This window comes from Mytilus trossulus, unplaced genomic scaffold, assembly GCF_036588685.1.
Source record: "Mytilus trossulus isolate FHL-02 unplaced genomic scaffold, PNRI_Mtr1.1.1.hap1 h1tg000234l__unscaffolded, whole genome shotgun sequence".
Taxonomy (NCBI): Eukaryota; Metazoa; Mollusca; class Bivalvia; order Mytilida; family Mytilidae; genus Mytilus; species Mytilus trossulus.
In genome coordinates this window covers 1,425,367-1,443,313 of record NW_026963315.1, presented here as the reverse complement: position 1 = coordinate 1,443,313, position 17,947 = coordinate 1,425,367, and the positions used below count along the sequence as shown (strand labels likewise).

The 17,947-nt window shown below is 30.0% G+C and overlaps 2 protein-coding genes across 2 annotated transcripts; one reads left to right on the top strand and one right to left on the bottom strand.

Moving 5' to 3' along the window:
- Positions 1-1,403: 1,403 nt before the first annotated feature.
- On the bottom strand, positions 1,404-7,418 carry LOC134701281 (dnaJ homolog subfamily C member 27-like). Its single transcript, XM_063562411.1, has 6 exons — positions 7,237-7,418; positions 5,604-5,669; positions 4,892-4,964; positions 3,791-3,987; positions 3,299-3,369; positions 1,404-2,285 (listed from the first exon to the last, which is right to left on the bottom strand). The coding sequence occupies exons 1-6, from the start codon at positions 7,303-7,305 to the stop codon at positions 2,171-2,173; spliced, it is 591 nt and encodes a 196-aa protein (XP_063418481.1). The 5' UTR covers positions 7,306-7,418; the 3' UTR covers positions 1,404-2,170.
- A 392-nt stretch (positions 7,419-7,810) lies between these two features.
- Positions 7,811-12,628, top strand: LOC134701279 (dnaJ homolog subfamily C member 22-like). The gene is made up of 3 exons (XM_063562407.1): positions 7,811-8,252; positions 11,014-11,480; positions 12,241-12,628. The coding sequence occupies exons 1-3, from the start codon at positions 7,868-7,870 to the stop codon at positions 12,478-12,480; spliced, it is 1,092 nt and encodes a 363-aa protein (XP_063418477.1). The 5' UTR covers positions 7,811-7,867; the 3' UTR covers positions 12,481-12,628.
- Positions 12,629-17,947: the final 5,319 nt, after the last annotated feature.

The following is a 17,947-nucleotide window of genomic DNA, read 5'->3' as shown; positions in this document are numbered from 1 at the left end:
ACGGTTTCGGTACTTATACATCTTCGGATTTCAAATGTTTGGCTTTGAGCGTTCCTGATGAAGGTAAATCCAGAAAAGCGCTTCGGACGCAAGAAATTAATAACGTGTTGTTTTCAATATTTTACATCACTGGGTTGATACCTCTGCTGGTGGACTATCAGTCCCCGAGGGTATCATCAGCTCACTCAGTAGTCAGTATTTCAGTACTGACATGATTTAACAAACTTTACTAAAATTGTCCGTTTATAAATTTATAAATTATTTAGAAACTAATTAAGGTTTCAACTCCCTCAGGCAAAGTTGGCTTTAGATGAATTTGGCTATTTATTTTAGGTATTTTTGACATACAGCTCTTCAACGGTTTCGGTACTTGACATCTTCGGATTTCAAATGTTTGGCTTTGAGCGTTCCTGATGAAGGTAAATCCAGAAAAGCGCTTCGGACGCAAGAAATTAATAACGTGTTGTTTTCAATATTTTATATCGGAAAGACAGTATAAAATGTGCACTCATATCGGAAAGACAGTATACAATGTGCACTCATATCGGAAAGACAGTATACAATGTGCACTCATATCGGAAAGACAGTATAAAATGTGCTCTCATATCGGAAAGACAGTATAAAATGTGCACTCGTATCGGAAAGACAGTATAAAATGTGCACTCATATCGAAAAGACAGTATAAAATGTGCACTCATATCGGAAAGACGGTATATAATGTGCACTCATATAGGAAAGACAGTATAAAATGTGCACTCATATCGGAAAAAACAGTATAAAATGTGCACTCATATCGGAAAGACAGTATAAAATGTGCACTCATATTTGTAAAGAAAATAATTATATGCTGTCAGATCCGAACATATGCCTTAATTAAGGTACACTAATATTGGAACAGGCAGTCAATGATGTACACTCATATCCGAACAGTCAGTAAATATGTGCACTCATAACAGGTAGTAAATGTTGTGAACTCTTAGGGGAGCAGACAGAAATGATGAGGACTCATGTCAAAACGAGCAGTAATTGGTGTGCAATCAAATCCTAGCAGGCAGTCCTTATATAATGTTCACTAATATCAGAACAACCAGTACATATAATGTGCAGATAACAGAGCAGGCAATAATTAAATTATATGCACTTATATATGAACAGGCAATAAATAATGAACACTCATTTTCGAATAGACAGTTGATGGTGTAAACTCATATCAGAACAGGCATTAATTGATGTGCAATCAACTCAGAAAGACAGGGAACAATGTACACTCATATCGGAAGAGTAAGTAAATAATGAGCACTCACGTCAGAACAGGCAGAAAATGAATTAAGTAAACTCATAGTTAAAGTAAAATAAACTTTATTTATATGAAAATACACTTTGTTGTAAAAAACCATATACATGTATATAAATAACCAAAAAATCTAAATTCTGTAAATTCAGAAACTATTGTGAAAAAATGCAGCTGGGTTAGTCTTGCAATAATAGGAATTGGCCTTCTGATATCTTATACATATATCAGTATGAAGCTTAGCCTGAAATTGAAATAATTGATCTTGCCTTTTCCATAGTACAAACAAAAACGCATAATAATAAATGCCAGCAATAATTTCTGCATTTGCAGTATAATGTTATTCTATGCAAGAGTTGTTAAACTTATGAAATAAATAATCATGATAATGCTAGAGTTTTAAAATGATTTAGAAAACTGCATTAATTTTAGTGTTTAAAAAAGTGAAAGGAAATTCAAGTTAAAACTCACAAAACTAACTCATTCTATTAACTTTATCAATAAAAAAAATGTTTTATGTTTTATTATGCATACATTGATAAAATGACATGACAAGAGTACCGTATATTTTTTCCAAAACACAGTTGAATCAAGAAAAACAGATTATAGTTATAGACACCACAAAATTAAATAAGCATCTATTTTAGACCACACAAAATCATTGTAGGAATTGAAAATGAGTAGGGAGAAATTTTCCTTTTAAACAAATAATGCATTGGAAATATCATAATAAAAAATGGAACCATGAGGCAAGTTTTGAGCATTTTAATCAGGATGGCCTGAACAGTTTTATAACCTTTAGACTTCATAGATTGTCATTGACTTCATTACAGTAACTGTTGCCTTTTTGCATTTAATAAATTGTTACTATGACAGTTTTCAGCCCGTTGGGTTTGCTTTTTTCCATAGTTTTTTCCTTTCTATAATGGTTACTAAAATATCTTGGAAAAGTCTATCAACCCCATCCCCTGTGGCTGCTGATGTCTCAAAATATCTGAAATGAAAAATAAAGCATGTATAAAAAATCATGTGATAAGAAATAGCAACAAGAAAGTTTCAGCAGTACATCCATATATATTGGTGCTTAGCATAACGTTTATTTTTCATTTAATTAGTACATATTTCTGTTTAGGTGCTAGCTGATCCTCACCTCTTGATGCATGATTTTCAAACTGTTTTGAAGACTAATTAATGGCCTTGGGCTGTTTTTTTTATCTTTGGTCAGATTGTTGTCTCTTTTACAAACATAATCTCCATTTCTGTTGTAAATTTTATTGGTTATAGAAATTATTCAATCTGATCAGTGCAGGGTAAACCATTATTAGAACATAAAGTCAAAATTTGGAGAAATAGTCAGAAAATCCTTTTTTATTTCTATCATAAAGAGAAAATCATGCTTTTTCACTTATCATAACAGTAAAAAAAATATGTTTGTTTATATTTGAAAGAATAAACACATAAATTATGTCCTTAGTTTTTTCGTTGAAATAGTTTTTTGTTGTCATTTCAGGGCATTTTATGGCTGACTATGCAGTATGGGTTTTGCTCATAGTTGAAGGCTATATGGTGACCTATAGTTGTTAATTTTAGTGTCATTTGATCTCTTGTGGAGAGTTGTCTAATTGGCAATCCTAACATACCTTCTTTTTTATATAAACAGTATGTATAGGAGTTATTACATAAATTTGAATTATTTCATTAAACATAATCTTAAACTGTTTTGTTTTTTTAAACAATCAAATGTTAAAAAGGGAGATAATCCACTTTCTATACTGATCTTGTTTTGACTTATGCAAGTGATTTCTAAACTTATTTCATAAACTATAAAAATAATTTTTTAAACAGGTTACCGGGAAAATTCCATCTTGTATCTACAAATTATGGTATCACATATGCATCAATAACACAATCTATGCACAAATTATATCAGATAAAATCACATTCAATTTTATTTAGATAGCATCATATTTAAGCAATATTGTTTTGTTAAAGACACATTGCACTTACTTGATTCTGTTTTGATTGGCCCATTTCTTTGATTCATTTGTACTGATAACTCGTTTCTGTTTTAAATCGGTCTGTAATCAGTAAAAATAGGTAAATATGTATGTGCTGCCTGTATAAAACAAAAAATTCATATAAAAGATACCATAATTAAATATTACCTCCTGATCTCGTACTATATCAATACATAAAAATATATCAATACATAAAAATATTGGGTGCAACAAAGAGATGATAAAGTTGAATTTCAGTTGTATAGTTGATGCCTCAAAATAAGACATTGAAGATCATTTTTTTTTATTGCAATATATAATCAATTCATTGTAAGGGAGTTCCCAGCTTTTTTTATGGGGGGGCTAGGATGAAAACTTTGTCCTGCATCCAGCTTTTAACTCAAAACTCCCTTCTGCCTTTTTTCAAATTTCATCCTAGTCCCCCTTTGCCTAAAAAATCAAATGATAGCTCCTTAAGCATTTATTAACATTGGAGACAAACCTTATTAGCTACAACAATGAGGTCTGGTGTTCCAGTTGTGTACCGCTGAATTTCCTTCAGCCATGAGTCAAGGGCATCAAATGTTGCTTGGTTTGTGACGTCAAATGCCAAAAAAATAGCATCTGCTTGGATGTAAAGTTCATTTCTTACATCAATATATTCTGTACTGCCTGATAGATCCCAAAGATGGACTCTCACTAAAAATTTTAACAGTATAATAATGAATAATTGAATTGTATTCAGGAATAAAATATAAATAATGTTAAATATAAAAGGATTCATAATTCTTGTATAATCATCATCAGAGTTTTAATTTCCTTTAATGCATGTTTGTGAATATAATCATTAAAGGACATGCTCAACTAAGGATAATATGCTGCTTTAGTTTCGAAAAGGCAAAAGACATAAACTATCACTTAAATAATCAAGCAAAATCAATCTTCTTTTATATACCATGAGCAATAAGAATACATGTGTTTTCAGTATGACTTTCGAACAGCGGTATACTACTGTAACCTTTATTTTGCATTTTCCTCTCTGATAAGATTTATAATACCTTTAACCAGAAATGTATTGAAAAGGTCTCAAATGATTAAATGAATGTCTAAATACACCATGTACACAGATAATCTTATTTCGGGATCCCTTTGTTTATAAATGTATGTTATATTTTGGTTCGTTTACAAAGTATGTTTTCAAATTTTAAATTTTCAAATCATATCTAAACGCCTTAACTATCAAATTTCAGGTGAAACACTAAATCTACTGAGGATTCATTTTTATTCATAGGAAACTATTTTTATGGATTTTGTGTGTGTAGGTGAAACCATAAATAAATTCAAAAGTTCTATGAATATATGTTTCTTAATAAAAATCAGTGAGTTTAATTTTAAACAAAAAGACAATTTTCTTCTGTTCAGTCAAGATATTGGTACTCACTTGAAAAAATTATTCCACAGAGATTTAAATATATGATATCCAAAAAAAAAAATAATAACTGTCTTTAAAAAAAGTATGAAGATTTATATGTCTACAGAAATGGGAGCTAATCCTTGATCTGTTTTAAAATAATAATTTGATTGAGTATATAAAACTACTTACAATCTATGCCTTCACAATGCTGGATTTTAAAACCATAATCTACTCCAACTGTAGGTTGATATCCCGCACTGAACTGAAAAAGGGAGATAATATTCAAATAATATCTATAAAACAATTCAAATGTTTATCATGTTGTCATTAGGAATACACAGTGAGTGTGTGCATCCAATATTTGACATTATGATTAATAGGTAAAATAAATGATTGCACTCAAACCAGGCAATCATGTAATAGAAATTGTTCAGAAAAGGTTTAAAGGCTAAAGCAGATAAAAAAAAAATTGAAATTGAAAAATTCAAAAGAGCTAAGAAGAGATTAGATACATGTACATTAGATCGAGTGTTAAACTCTTAATACAATTAGATTTTTTCCTGTTAAAATGGCTGCTTGATGACTTAAGTCCCAACCTTTTTAATATGTTGTATAATAGCAGCAATCAATCAATCCTTAACATTATTTAAAAATTTCAACTGTGCATAATTATTAAGAGTTATCTCCCATTTCAAGAAACTTTTTTTTTTCATAGATATGTAAATTCTCTCAAAGGCTTAATACTTATTGAAAAAAAGTTTTTTTTTAAAAGTCTGTATGGAAAGCTCCATTTGGAGTTATTGTGTTTAGAGACCACTTATGTCAGTACACCTTTCCTGTATTGCCTTAAAATTGAAGAATGATATGGAGAAATAATTTTTAACGTTACATTTAAACATACCTTACTTTCACAGAAATGCTTGACAAGACAGGTTTTACCTACACAGGCACTGCCAACACCAACTACCTAAAAAATATCAAATAAATGTGTAACAATAATTAAACCAAGCCTAATCATAAATTTTTGTTTATATATATATATGTGTAATTGGAATTTGTTGAAAAGTTGACATGTTGAGACAATCAAAATTATCAAACCACTTGTTTTTGTATTGTTGATTGCCAAAACACCACTATTGTAAATACAATGTAGCCACAAAAACATATTAGATGGATGTTACTATCCCTCATGTACAGTCCTTAATTTTAACTAAATGTGTATACCTGGCTGCAGCCATCAGAGCTATGACGGAAATATCTATATATATATAAGACAGGGTTAGAACTTAAGACTTTGGCAATGGTAGCCCACAGCTTAAATTTTGTAGTCCACATATACATGTATATATTTGTTTAGGGGCCAGCTGAAGGACGCCTCCAGGTGCGGGAATTTCTCGCTACATTGAAGACCTGTTGGTGACCTTCTGCTGTTGTGTTTTTTTATTTTGGTCGGGTTGTTGTCTCTTTGACACAGTCCCCATTTCCATTCTCAATTTTATAGTGCTATGCAAGAAAAGCAGAAATTTAAGTAGCCTACAGCAAGTTTTAGGGGCCATTGGCCATTATACCCTGTATAAGAGAGGTGAGAGATACACCAAACAAAGGAACATTCTAACTCAAAAGTCCAAAAAATAAACTGATAACAAACCTAACATAGAAAACCAAATACTGACAAATGCTAATCCTACCAAAATTTGGGATAATCTCAGGTGCTCTGTATTTATTTATATAGATTCAACAAAAAATGCATTCTTTAGAAATCTGGCACTAAAATATTTTACATCTATTTTAATAGCTAATTCAGTCCAATTTTACATTTGAAATGGATGAACTTTTGACCACCTTAGAAAGACTTACAATCATTTCAGGTCCAAATAGGCAATTTCTATCTGCTTAGTTCTGTCTCATTAAAAAAAATCCCACCCCTTTACTTTCTGTTCCATTACTCCCACCGCCTTAACTCCTGCTTCTTATCCACTTTAGTCCCTGCATGGTTCCCCCTGCCCCCTGTCCAGCGCCTCTTTTTAACTGGCCATGTCATTTATGTTTTTACTTATGAGCTTTAATGTCCGTATTGTATCATACGCCTTTTGATTTCTATTTTATATGGGTTTTCTAGTCAAAAGCTAATACCTTAGTGCCTTTATTTATTCCCTGTTTCTTTGTTTTGTTTTATATGTGTCTATAAGTTTAATTCAACTTTCAAATTTTATACATTACAATATTTTATTCGCACAAACACATTTACATTAAATGGTTATGGCATACAAAATTAAGACAATAAACTGACAATAGTTAAATTGATTACAATTATATTAGAGTGACAGTGGTATTCACAGCAAAGAAGAAAAAGGCTATGAATATCAACAGTTAACACATTATTAATGTTCATGAACAAATAAAATAAGAACACAAACAAAAATTAAGTTGCATATTAAAAGAAATACAAGTTATACAAATGTTCTTAATAAGTCTATTATATGTCTTTACTTTTTAAAAATTAAACCTACCTTCATGTCCTACAAAATACTTACTTTTACCCAATTCAGTGCATTAACTGCATCTTGTGGATTTTTCGTCAAATGCCCTGGTTTTCTATCCATGTTTGTAACCTCCTCAACGATTCATTCTCCTTCGCAACATGTAAACAATCACCTCAATTTCGACCTTGGGTTTTCCCCTTAGGGATGAAGCGAGCATATTTATTTTCGTAAAAACATTTTTTTTTTTAATTTGTTCTAACTATAATGTAATTCCAAATTAAAGAGTTTGATAGCTTTCCTTTGAGTCAGTATAAGGATATTTTTAAGTCTAAAACATAACAAGTTTATTTTGACACGTATGCTAAAATATCACAGCTGACTTACTCTGTAGAATTCCGGAGTACCTAAAATAAGTCTTAATATTGGATTATTTTTGTTTGCATTTTTAAAATATTTTGCTGTATAATAACCTGTTAAAATCATTGTTACAACATTGATATATATTTAAATATTAGAACACAGTATTTTTTTTATCTATAAAGACATTTACGTCAGTCTTTTTTAGAAGGTTATGCTCGGGAATCTTATGTTTGTTTTAGGCAAATCTTTATAAAGCTGAGTACAACCAAATACCAAAGCGAAAGTGAAAGAAAGTTTGGAACTTTTCATTGGAAATTAGAAAATGGCACATTTAGTCGTCGCATATATTTTATGGTTCTTTGGTGGAGCTTGGGGATTACACCATTTCTATCTTGGACGAGATAGACATGCTTTTATTTGGTGGTCGACGTGGGCTGGATGTTTTGGACTCGGTTGGGTTCGTGATCTCTGGCGGATACCAGAGTATGTTTATGCAGCAAACAAAGATCCTGGATACTTGAAAGATTTAAATGAAAAAGCAAAGCTATATCCAATACCTCAATTCAATGTTGTAAGATTCGCAGGAGAAGTGATAGTTGGTTTCTTATTTGGCATACTGATTCGAATTTGTATTCCAGATGATTTTGTTGCACTGTTCATTGGTCGTGTTCTGTCAATAATTGTGCCTCCGTTTGCAGTAGCAATAGGTGAGAAACTACCATGTCATGTTCTGAATGTTATTGTTGCATATTGGTTTTATTTAAGGCAGCAGTGGGGCAACCCAGCATGCTTTAGCCAACTTGGCCTTCATAAGCTTTGCGTACATTTACATGTACCTCCATTCCTTAATTGCTTTCAAGACGCAACGGCCATAGGATATGTCGGCCATATGATAACGCCACATGATCAATGGGACATATCGGCCTCACTTAAAAAATAAAATTTATGGAGGTTTTAACATAAAACATGTAAAATATGTAATAATAAAATAAGTATTTATCATTGTTAGTTCGTATAAATAACATCATGAACATAAATATGATTTTTTAGTAAAAAAAATTCTTCACAAGAGATCTAAAAATCATTTAAAAAACAATATGATATTTTAATATTTTATAAGATTAATCATATTCCTACATGTCCTATATGAAGGGGGTAGGAGGGGTTTTAATCCCGAAATCCCGGGCTTATAAACACGAAATCCAGAGGTCTTGAATTAAAATAAATTTAAATCCCGTCATCCCAAAAATTCGACAAAAGAATTCCTGGATCCTGGAAGGGTCAATCCTGAAATCCGAGCTTAAAAACACCTAATCCTGGAGTCCCAATAAAGATCCTACCCCCTCAATATGATATAATACGAAAACAAATGATACAGTCAAGGGACTTACTTAAACAAGTGATTTTCTAAATCACTGATCAATTCAAGTAACATTATTTCCATAAAGGTTGGAAGTTAGAGTTGTCTTTCTTTAATAATCACCTATTTAAGTAGTACAAATTAATCACTAGAAGAAGTGATTTAATAATAGTGTAGCTTTAAATATAGAATACTAATGATCCAGGTACTTATTATGTTTCTAAACTTATCAGAACCAACATCTGTGTTGTCTAGGATGACCAGGTCATTTCAGGTGATGACCTTGTACTGAATCTAGGATAATGACATAAAAATCACTTGTTAAAGTATCAGACCTCAATTTCCTTCCCAAAAATCATTTCTTAAAGTATCATTCTTTTAATAACCCCAACTAATTTCAACAACCCCGAACAGTGAAATTTTTATCGCGAACAGTAGAATTTTATTACATTTTCTGAAAGATGAAACCTTGAACTTCACAGGAAAAATACTCCCACTGCTGTGAAAAATCTTTTAAGAAAGTATCAGTTCATTATGTAAAGCCATTATAATAGCATTTTTTCACCTAAAATAGAATTTTCAGGTAAATGATAACATCAAAGGCATAAACCTTGCTACTTAAAAGAAGCAAAAAGTTCATTTTTTTTAATTTTACTAATTAAAAGATGTTATTTAAACCTATGTGTTTAAAATTTTGAAAAAAAATACAAAATCCCAATTTGTGACAAAACCTTGAATTTGCTACTCAAATAAGTGATTTTAAAAATCACTTATTTTAGAAAGTCCCCTGACTGTGATATAACCCAATTAAACATGATAAATAATGTAAAAACAGTATAGTTTATTAAAAAGTAATACTAACCATCTATAAGTATCAAAATATTTCATATATAACCTGATAACATCTATATATAATAAAAAAAACATGGACAAAGTATTGCCTTTTTTGTACTATGGCTATTTCATCTTTTTGGTGTATGGCAGTTTCATCCTATGGACGTCATGTCAGTATGGCCATTACGTCCTGCATCGCCATAATCATGATAATGGTATTATAATAAAGTGTAATAGGGCAAGGAATGAAACATGAAATATACATGATATTTATCTTTAATCATGTTAATCTGCAGAATTACATATGTTTCATATTGTTTAATTTAATTACTAAATTTATTTGTATACTTTAAATTCAGAAATTATTCTTAGCTAGGTTACAATATTGCAAGTTGATAAATGATACGGGGTGAGAATCGCAATAATAAGACCTCGCGTTCTGGTATCTGGTTCGTTATGTTCTTAGACAGATTTTCTTGAAATCGCAATAATTAATCCCATATTTTTGTTCATTCTTAAAAAAAAACCATATTAAATGCATGCAATAATTTTTGAATTGTGGATACAAATGGAAGGTTGGTATGTCCGATAAGGGCCAATTTTGGCGTCAAATTTAAGGTTCATCAGACGAAAGATTTTGGGCACTTTTTAAGCCCTTAAGTGTCTATTTCAGTTGATTCAATTAGTTTAACTGATTTAGTCATTAAAAATGCTTCAATTCAAGCTAATATATGAAAAATCTATCAAATATGCCAAAACATTTTACTTTTCAGATGGTTTTTGTCAAAAATAAAAGTGGCTGCATCTGTGTTCATCCTCAACCTTTACACATGTTATGTATTATCATCAAGTACAACCATGACAATTTACATTTCAATATTACGAATGAACACAAATGCGGCCACTTTGATTTAAGATGGAACCCCTCGAAAATTTAACTAGAATGCTAAAATTGTGAAGATTTCAGTAATTTAGCATGACTGCTATATTTTGGGGCCAAAAGGGGTCTAAACGGACCTACTCCTGTGAAATGTTTGATAACATTACTTATATCACCATTTGTTTTGCCAAACTACAGTCTTATATACCAGTACAATATATGTTAGTGTAAATATACATGTAAGGGACCAGCTAAGTCTACCTCTGGGTGTGGGATTTTTTAGCTTGGTAGAAAACCTTTGGCTGGCTCCGGGCTGTTTTCTGCTCTTTTGTCATGCTGTACATTCCCCATTTAAATTTTATTACATATATAACCTTTTATTTTCTGCTTTCAGGAGTTCATTTAGTTGGAAATGTAAATCCGGAAAAAGTAAATTTCCAGTGGGCGTTACTTGGAGCGTATATATCAATACCTATGTTGACTTTAGATTCTGGAAATAACTTGGTATATTCTTCAATACTTTCTGCAATTGCAGTAAACTGGCAGGGAAAAAATTGGAACAGAGATTATTTAGAAAAGCGTGGACTTTGCAAAAGAATATTTGTATTAACTGTCTGTGGATTGCTATATTTATCACTTTGGTCAAGTGCAATTTATTTTAATGCAACAATTACAACAAAAGAGGGAGACGAAGTTCCATTACGAGAGGCTATAAATAACTTTTTTACCTCCCCTGCATGGGCAGATACAAAAGAATCATTTAGAAATTTATATAAATATTACCAAGAACATGGCTGGGAAAATTTATATAACAAGATAGTAGATTCTTTAGATCCATTAGGAGAATCCAAAGCATATAAAGTAAGTTATATTGGACTTATAGAACAATAATTTATGTTTTAATTGTCAGATTATTGTGTCATGCAGTCATTTATCTATAATATTTAATGATATACATGCATATATGCACAATTGTAGCCTAGGTATTGCACACATTTGTGTTCACCTGCACTTCTTATAACAATGTAATAAATGTAATCCTTATAGTACAGCTGCCAATATTAAGTTGTTAAAGCACAAAATCATATAAACAGATAAGGTTCTCCGAGCTTGCTTCTAGCATTTTTAAGTATTTTGGATATGAAATATTGATATATACATAATATACACATAATTTATTTATACACATGTATGTATACCATGTAATTTAAACAAAATGAAATATTTTAAAGAGGTATTGATGGGGTTATTGTAATATGTAATTATTACTTGTTCATTACAAATAATTGACAGAGACCTTTCTACACATGTTCTATTACATGGAATTGCAATTTGAATTCATTTCCATGTTTTTTTTTAAATTGTTTACTATGAATTTATTTATTTTCGTGGGATTCAATTTTTCATTGTTTTGCCAAAGTATTTTCGAACAAGCCTATAGAAAATTTGGCAATTCACTGAACATTTAATTTCCCACGAAACCCACGAAAATCGTCCAAAATTATCAACCAGACAACACTCTTGTATGATAAATAAATTTGGTTTTACATTTGATTTCCAATAGAATGGGACTCATTTCTATTTAAATATCAGTTCTAAATAATCTAAATTTATATTGTAGGATTTAGGTGTGCACGAAAATGCTTCGGAAGAGGAGATTAAGAAATCGTATAAAAAATTAGTGAAACAGTGGCATCCAGATAAACATATAGATCCAGATAAAAAAGCTGAAGCACAGAAAAGATTTATAGAGATACAAGAGGCATATGAAACATTGTCTTCAATAAAGACGAAAAGAGCACAGAGAAATAAGAAATCAAGATCATCTAGTCAAGATCATAGAGAACACACAGAATTCTAAACATTTGATTTTTTTGTAAAGAATCAAAGAAATTGTTTAAAGTATAAAGATGTTGGACATGTCAAAGCCCATGCCAAGAAAATTCAAAATTGGGGAAATTTGTAAAAACAGGGTTTCTTTTATGGAGTGTATGTATAAGTGGTAAAAGGATATACAAAAATGTATACATATTTTGTATAATGTACTTTATGGTATAGTTTCTATAGTAAAAATACTTAGCCAAACAATGATTATGGCTTCTAGATCTGCAAGAATTCATGATCCGTTAAAAAAATTATGATGTTCGCCCTAGGCCTATGCCCAGAAAATTCTAAATTTTGAGTAATTGTTAAGAGTTTCAGGAGTGGTTGTGGCGGTAAAAGGAAATATACATATTTTGTTCAATGTTTTCATGGGACAAATTTTATTGTAAACAACTAGATCTTTTGTGTAAAAAAACAAACCAGAAGGTATGGGCATACCATAGTTTTATTGACATTTTTTTCATTTCTTTATATCTTGTACATGTAGCTGCATTATTGTCATCCAAACATTGTAAACATTTAACAATTGCTCTGAAAATAGATCTGTTGAATTCTTTTAAGTTTCATGGTATAAATTGTATATAATCATGTACACAGGTTGCTTCATAACCTGAAAGAAACATTCAGAGAATCTCTTGTATGTCTTTTATCTAATTACATCTACTATGTTGTTCATGTTAGGTCTCGATTTAAATTATTTTTTACTTATTCCATGACTTAGTTTTTTTACACCTTTTCTTGGTAAATTTGAATATACAATTTTTAGAAAAAATTCAATGATATCAGTTCATGCATAAAATATAAAGGGATTAAATGTTCTTGTTTACATGAATTCACCCTATTGTACTTACAATGTATAAACAAGCTTAAAATTAAATCAAAACAATCTGAAAAAGTATATAGAAAATGATGATCTGATAAACATTATAATGCATTGTAATGTGCATTTATAATGCATTGTAATGTGCATTCACATAGGGATATAATTTGTTAATTATGAAAGTGAAAGTACAAATCGATTAAAATTTTGTTTATTTCATTTGCGTATTTGATACTAATCCTGAAAATTTTAAATTATGTATATGTTGACTGTTTTTATGTCAATGTATTTTGCCTACAGTTACATATAAAGTCCACCTGTTGGCAGCATTTATCAAATAAATGAAAACCATTTATCCAATAAATGAAAACCATTTATCCAATAAATGAAAACCATTTACATGTTTTTATATCTAATTGTTATTCTACAAACAAAGTTCTTGTCATTGAAAAACCTATAGTAATCATGGTAATCAATCATGTTACAATATTATTTTTTTTTCATTTTCAATAAATCATGAGAAAAATTTATCCATTTTGCTAGAAGCCACAACAGTATTGTAGTATGTTGTTACACATATCAGTCCAAAACCACTTTCTATATGTTTTTATTGTCTGATGTTTGTTATATATTTACCTTTTGAAGTCTATATTTGTAGAAAGATGTGAATATCCTAATCAAAATACTGCAATCCTGGGTTATTCATGGCCTATTTTATAGCTGTGTTAGAATTTATATATATAATGTTGTGCCAATATACTTTAAAGAACTAATTTTGTTATGATTCTATTCTAGGACACGAAAGAGACTGTAATCTCTTTGAAAAAACTTTTGTAAATCTCATTTGCTTGTTGAAATGTTAATTTCAAATGCCTCTTTAACCATAGTTACATTCTTTGAAAATAAACCCTGATTTCTTACAATTTTATTTTCAAATTGTATATAAAATTTGTCAGGGAATTATGTTCCCAAATTAAGTGGATTAGTCTTTTTTTTCTTTTTTGGGCATGCTGTTTTATGTATTAGTTTTTGATTAGGTCTAGTTTATGTTGAACCACTAGTAGTAAGTCAAAGATATTTGGTATGCAGTTGTATTAGTATTGGCACATCTCATTACCATGGATATTATGTTGCCCCGCCCCTTCAGTTATTGTCTTTTGACTTCGCAATTTTGCTTAATCTTTATATATTTGTTTGTGATTAAGTCAGTTTATGAGGAACCACTAGTGGTAAGTGAACGATAATTGGTATGCAGTTGTATTAGTATTGGCACATCTCATTCCCATGGAGATCATTTTGCCCCGCCTCCTCAGTTATTGTCTATTGACTTTGAAATTTCGCTTAATCTTTATATATTTGTTTGTCATTAAGTCAGTTTATGAGGAACCCCTAGTGGTATATTAATGATAATTGGTATGCAGTTGCATAAGCATTGATATATCTCATTTCCATGGAGATCATTTTGCCCTGCCTCCTCAGTCGTGGTCTACTCTCTTTATAACTTTAAAGCATAGTTTTCATGTATTAGTTTGTAATTAGGTTGGTTTATAAATAACCACTAGTTGTAGGTCAATGGTATGCAGTTGTATTAGCATTGACACATCTCATTTCCATGGAGATTTTTTAGCCATGTACCTTTTATCATGGTTCATTGACTTTGAATATTTTCAAAACTTACATGTTAAAATGTTGCTACATTTTCACATTTGCATTATTGAAATTACAAAAGAAGTGAGACTTATCTCTGTGATAACAGTTTATTAAATTTTTTATAATAATTTATTGTAAGCCATATGTGTAAACTTCTCAGCCAATGTGTGATACAGGAATATATGACTTTTTTTGTATCATTGAATTATCTCCCTTTACACAGATCATCCTTGAAAAGATATGCTTTTCATTGTATATGAGAAATGAATTTCTCTAATTTTTGTGCTATTTTCACATTTCCTGACCGGTGTGAGAAAAATATTTCTCCTCACTAGTGAAAAAACTGTTCTCGGCAAATGATTAGTCAAATTTCAAAATTATGACGTCGTAATGTTTTATTTTCTTCTGAATTTTCCTATTGTGACGTCATGAAAAAAGGCGACCATGGCTGATGACGTCGCATATAAAGAACACAAATTTCTGAAATTTTGAAAAAGAAGGATAAAAACCATTAGAGAAACAGATTCCTACATTATAACTCGTGTATTACGATATTTCTCCACTCTCAACAGTTAAATTTTAGTTATTTAAAGTGCTCGGCAAGCCTCGCGTTTTAAATAATAAAATTTAACTGTCTCCAGTAGAGAAATATCGTAATACACTTGTTGCAGTGTAGGAATCTATATTTCTCCATAGTTCCAACATTAAGATATGGCCTCTGTTACAATTTTTTTATAGAAAAAAATGTTCTAATGTATTCTAATTTAGAAGTTTATGAGTTTTTAATTTTAAATCATGATTTAATTTGCATGTTCATAAGGGAAATACCATTATCGTTTTGAAGTTAATCGCATGAAATGTAATCAAAAGTTCAAAACCTTATGTGACTGACTTGATATCTAATTCTTCCAAGGGTTATAACTTCATTTTTGATACACAAAATATAGTGCATTGATCATTACATTCTATACATCCTATCCATGAACATTTCCAAAAATGTATTGTAATATATGCTCAGATTATTCAAGGCACAAAATGATGTGACACTTATCAAGAAAATTAAATAATGTTCGCATGGTGAAGGAATCTTATATCTGTTCCAAAAATATAACGATGTAATTGTTAAGGCTATATTTAAGAATTAAAGTTATCTTCCTTTGTATAGAACACATGTAGTTGTAACATCAACTAGCAACCAATGCAATATTAAATTTTACTTCCCACTGATAAATTGAAGCAATCTTTACTGTATAGTGCCTACAAGCACTTTCATTTGCCTATTAGTCTTTATAGACTGGCCTGTTTTTTTAAATGTGCAGAATTGGTCTTTGTTTCAAATAAAGACATTATGCTTTGCATGGCAAAATAAAAATTTTCGTTTTCAGTATTACAACTTAAATTTCTCAAAACAACCACCAAAGAAGTAAACCAAGTGACTGTTCAGTCTTTTACAATCTTGAGTAACCTTGTCACCTCAAATTTTCAAAACATTTTATAGGAACACTAAATGAAAAAGAAAAAGTGCATTGAAACTTCTGCAATGAAATTCAGATTTAGATTCCAACAACTGTCAAATTCAAATGAATATTTTGTTCTACCCTTTTTAACATGAAACCAGATGTGAAACCAGATGTGAAACCAGATGTGACATACTTTGTTTTGATGTTATTACATCATAGCCCTTTGGCCTTTATAAGGACAATCACTTAAAAAAGACTGAACATTCTTTAGTTAAACTCTTATTAATGGCTTATTATAATAAGAATTTATTTATAAATATTATATTTATTGACTTCAATCTGTAGTAAGGTCTTATTTTTTTGTAAATTCACAAGCATATTTATGTATTTGTATGTATAGTTTTTAGTCAATGAAATATCACTATTTGACAAAATCAAACTGTTTCCTACTTTGTCAATCTGATCAGTCAGGGGCGTTACTTAAACAAGTTTTTTTTTTTAATTACTTATATAAGTAATTTTTTATTTTAAAAATAATAAAATTACTTAATAGAGTTATTTTTATTTTCAATAGAAACATAGACTAAACGTAGTTTTTATGATTTTAAACAACATTTTATATCATAAAATAAAGAATTTATCTGATTTGAGAGGAGTATAGAGATAAAGGGTTACTTTGAAAATAATGGCAAAAATATTACTTGAATAAGTTATTTTAAACATTTGTGAAAAAAATAGCAATTACACTTATCTAAGGCACCTATGTAATTGATTTAGATTACAAATTATAAATAACTTCAGGTCTTAATTAATTCACAAGTATCTATCTATTTATATCAGTCTATCTTCAAGATTTTAGAGGAAAATGATAATTTAATAGTCCCAAGAGACCAATCTTTGACCCAGAAACGTTGGTATGAAAGATAAGTGCGTCGGAAAGTTAATAAGTGTTTCTGAAGAATTAGTTTTTATATATCAAGGGAAAAATAACCAGATAACTGTGAAAATTATGTAAAGTTAGTAAAATCTGTATTCTTGGACACCTATAAACATAATATTCAGAAAAATAACTTATATAAGTTATATTTAAATTAGCCTCGTTTCCAACATTACTTGTATAGGTAATTTTAATTGTTACTTGTTTAAGTAATGCCCCTGACTGCTGATTAGTGCTAGATCCATCTGTATTATTTTATATTTTCCTTTATTTTGAATCCAAATTTGTTTTGTTCACATATGTTTTGCTTGTTATTGCTTTTATAATTTCAACAGAATTCTAGCAAATATAGTATATTTAAGCTTGACCATTCTTGCAGACCTTATCAAACCCATGAAACCATTACTCATTCTGCTATTTATATATGCTGTCTAGAATATGAACAGTGCCTGATGAATCTGTATTATCCTTATATTTTCCTTTATTACTATTCTTAGTTTGTTTAAAGTTGACACATGTTTGCAAACTCCAGCAAATATATCCATTCTTCAAACCAATCCCATGAAACCATTATTCA

Coding starts and splice junctions, on each gene's coding strand:
- LOC134701281 (XM_063562411.1), bottom strand. CDS start 7,305: ATGGATAGAAAACCAGGGCATTTGACGAAAAATCCACAAGATGCAGTT. Junction 5,670..7,236: donor ATGCACTGAATTGGGTAAAA/GTAAGTATTTTG, acceptor GATATTTTTTAG/GTAGTTGGTGTTGGCAGTGC. Junction 3,370..3,790: donor TCATTGTTGTAGCTAATAAG/GTTTGTCTCCAA, acceptor TACTGATTACAG/ACCGATTTAAAACAGAAACG.
- LOC134701279 (XM_063562407.1), top strand. CDS start 7,868: ATGGCACATTTAGTCGTCGCATATATTTTATGGTTCTTTGGTGGAGCT. Junction 8,253..11,013: donor TCCGTTTGCAGTAGCAATAG/GTGAGAAACTAC, acceptor TTCTGCTTTCAG/GAGTTCATTTAGTTGGAAAT. Junction 11,481..12,240: donor GAGAATCCAAAGCATATAAA/GTAAGTTATATT, acceptor TTTATATTGTAG/GATTTAGGTGTGCACGAAAA.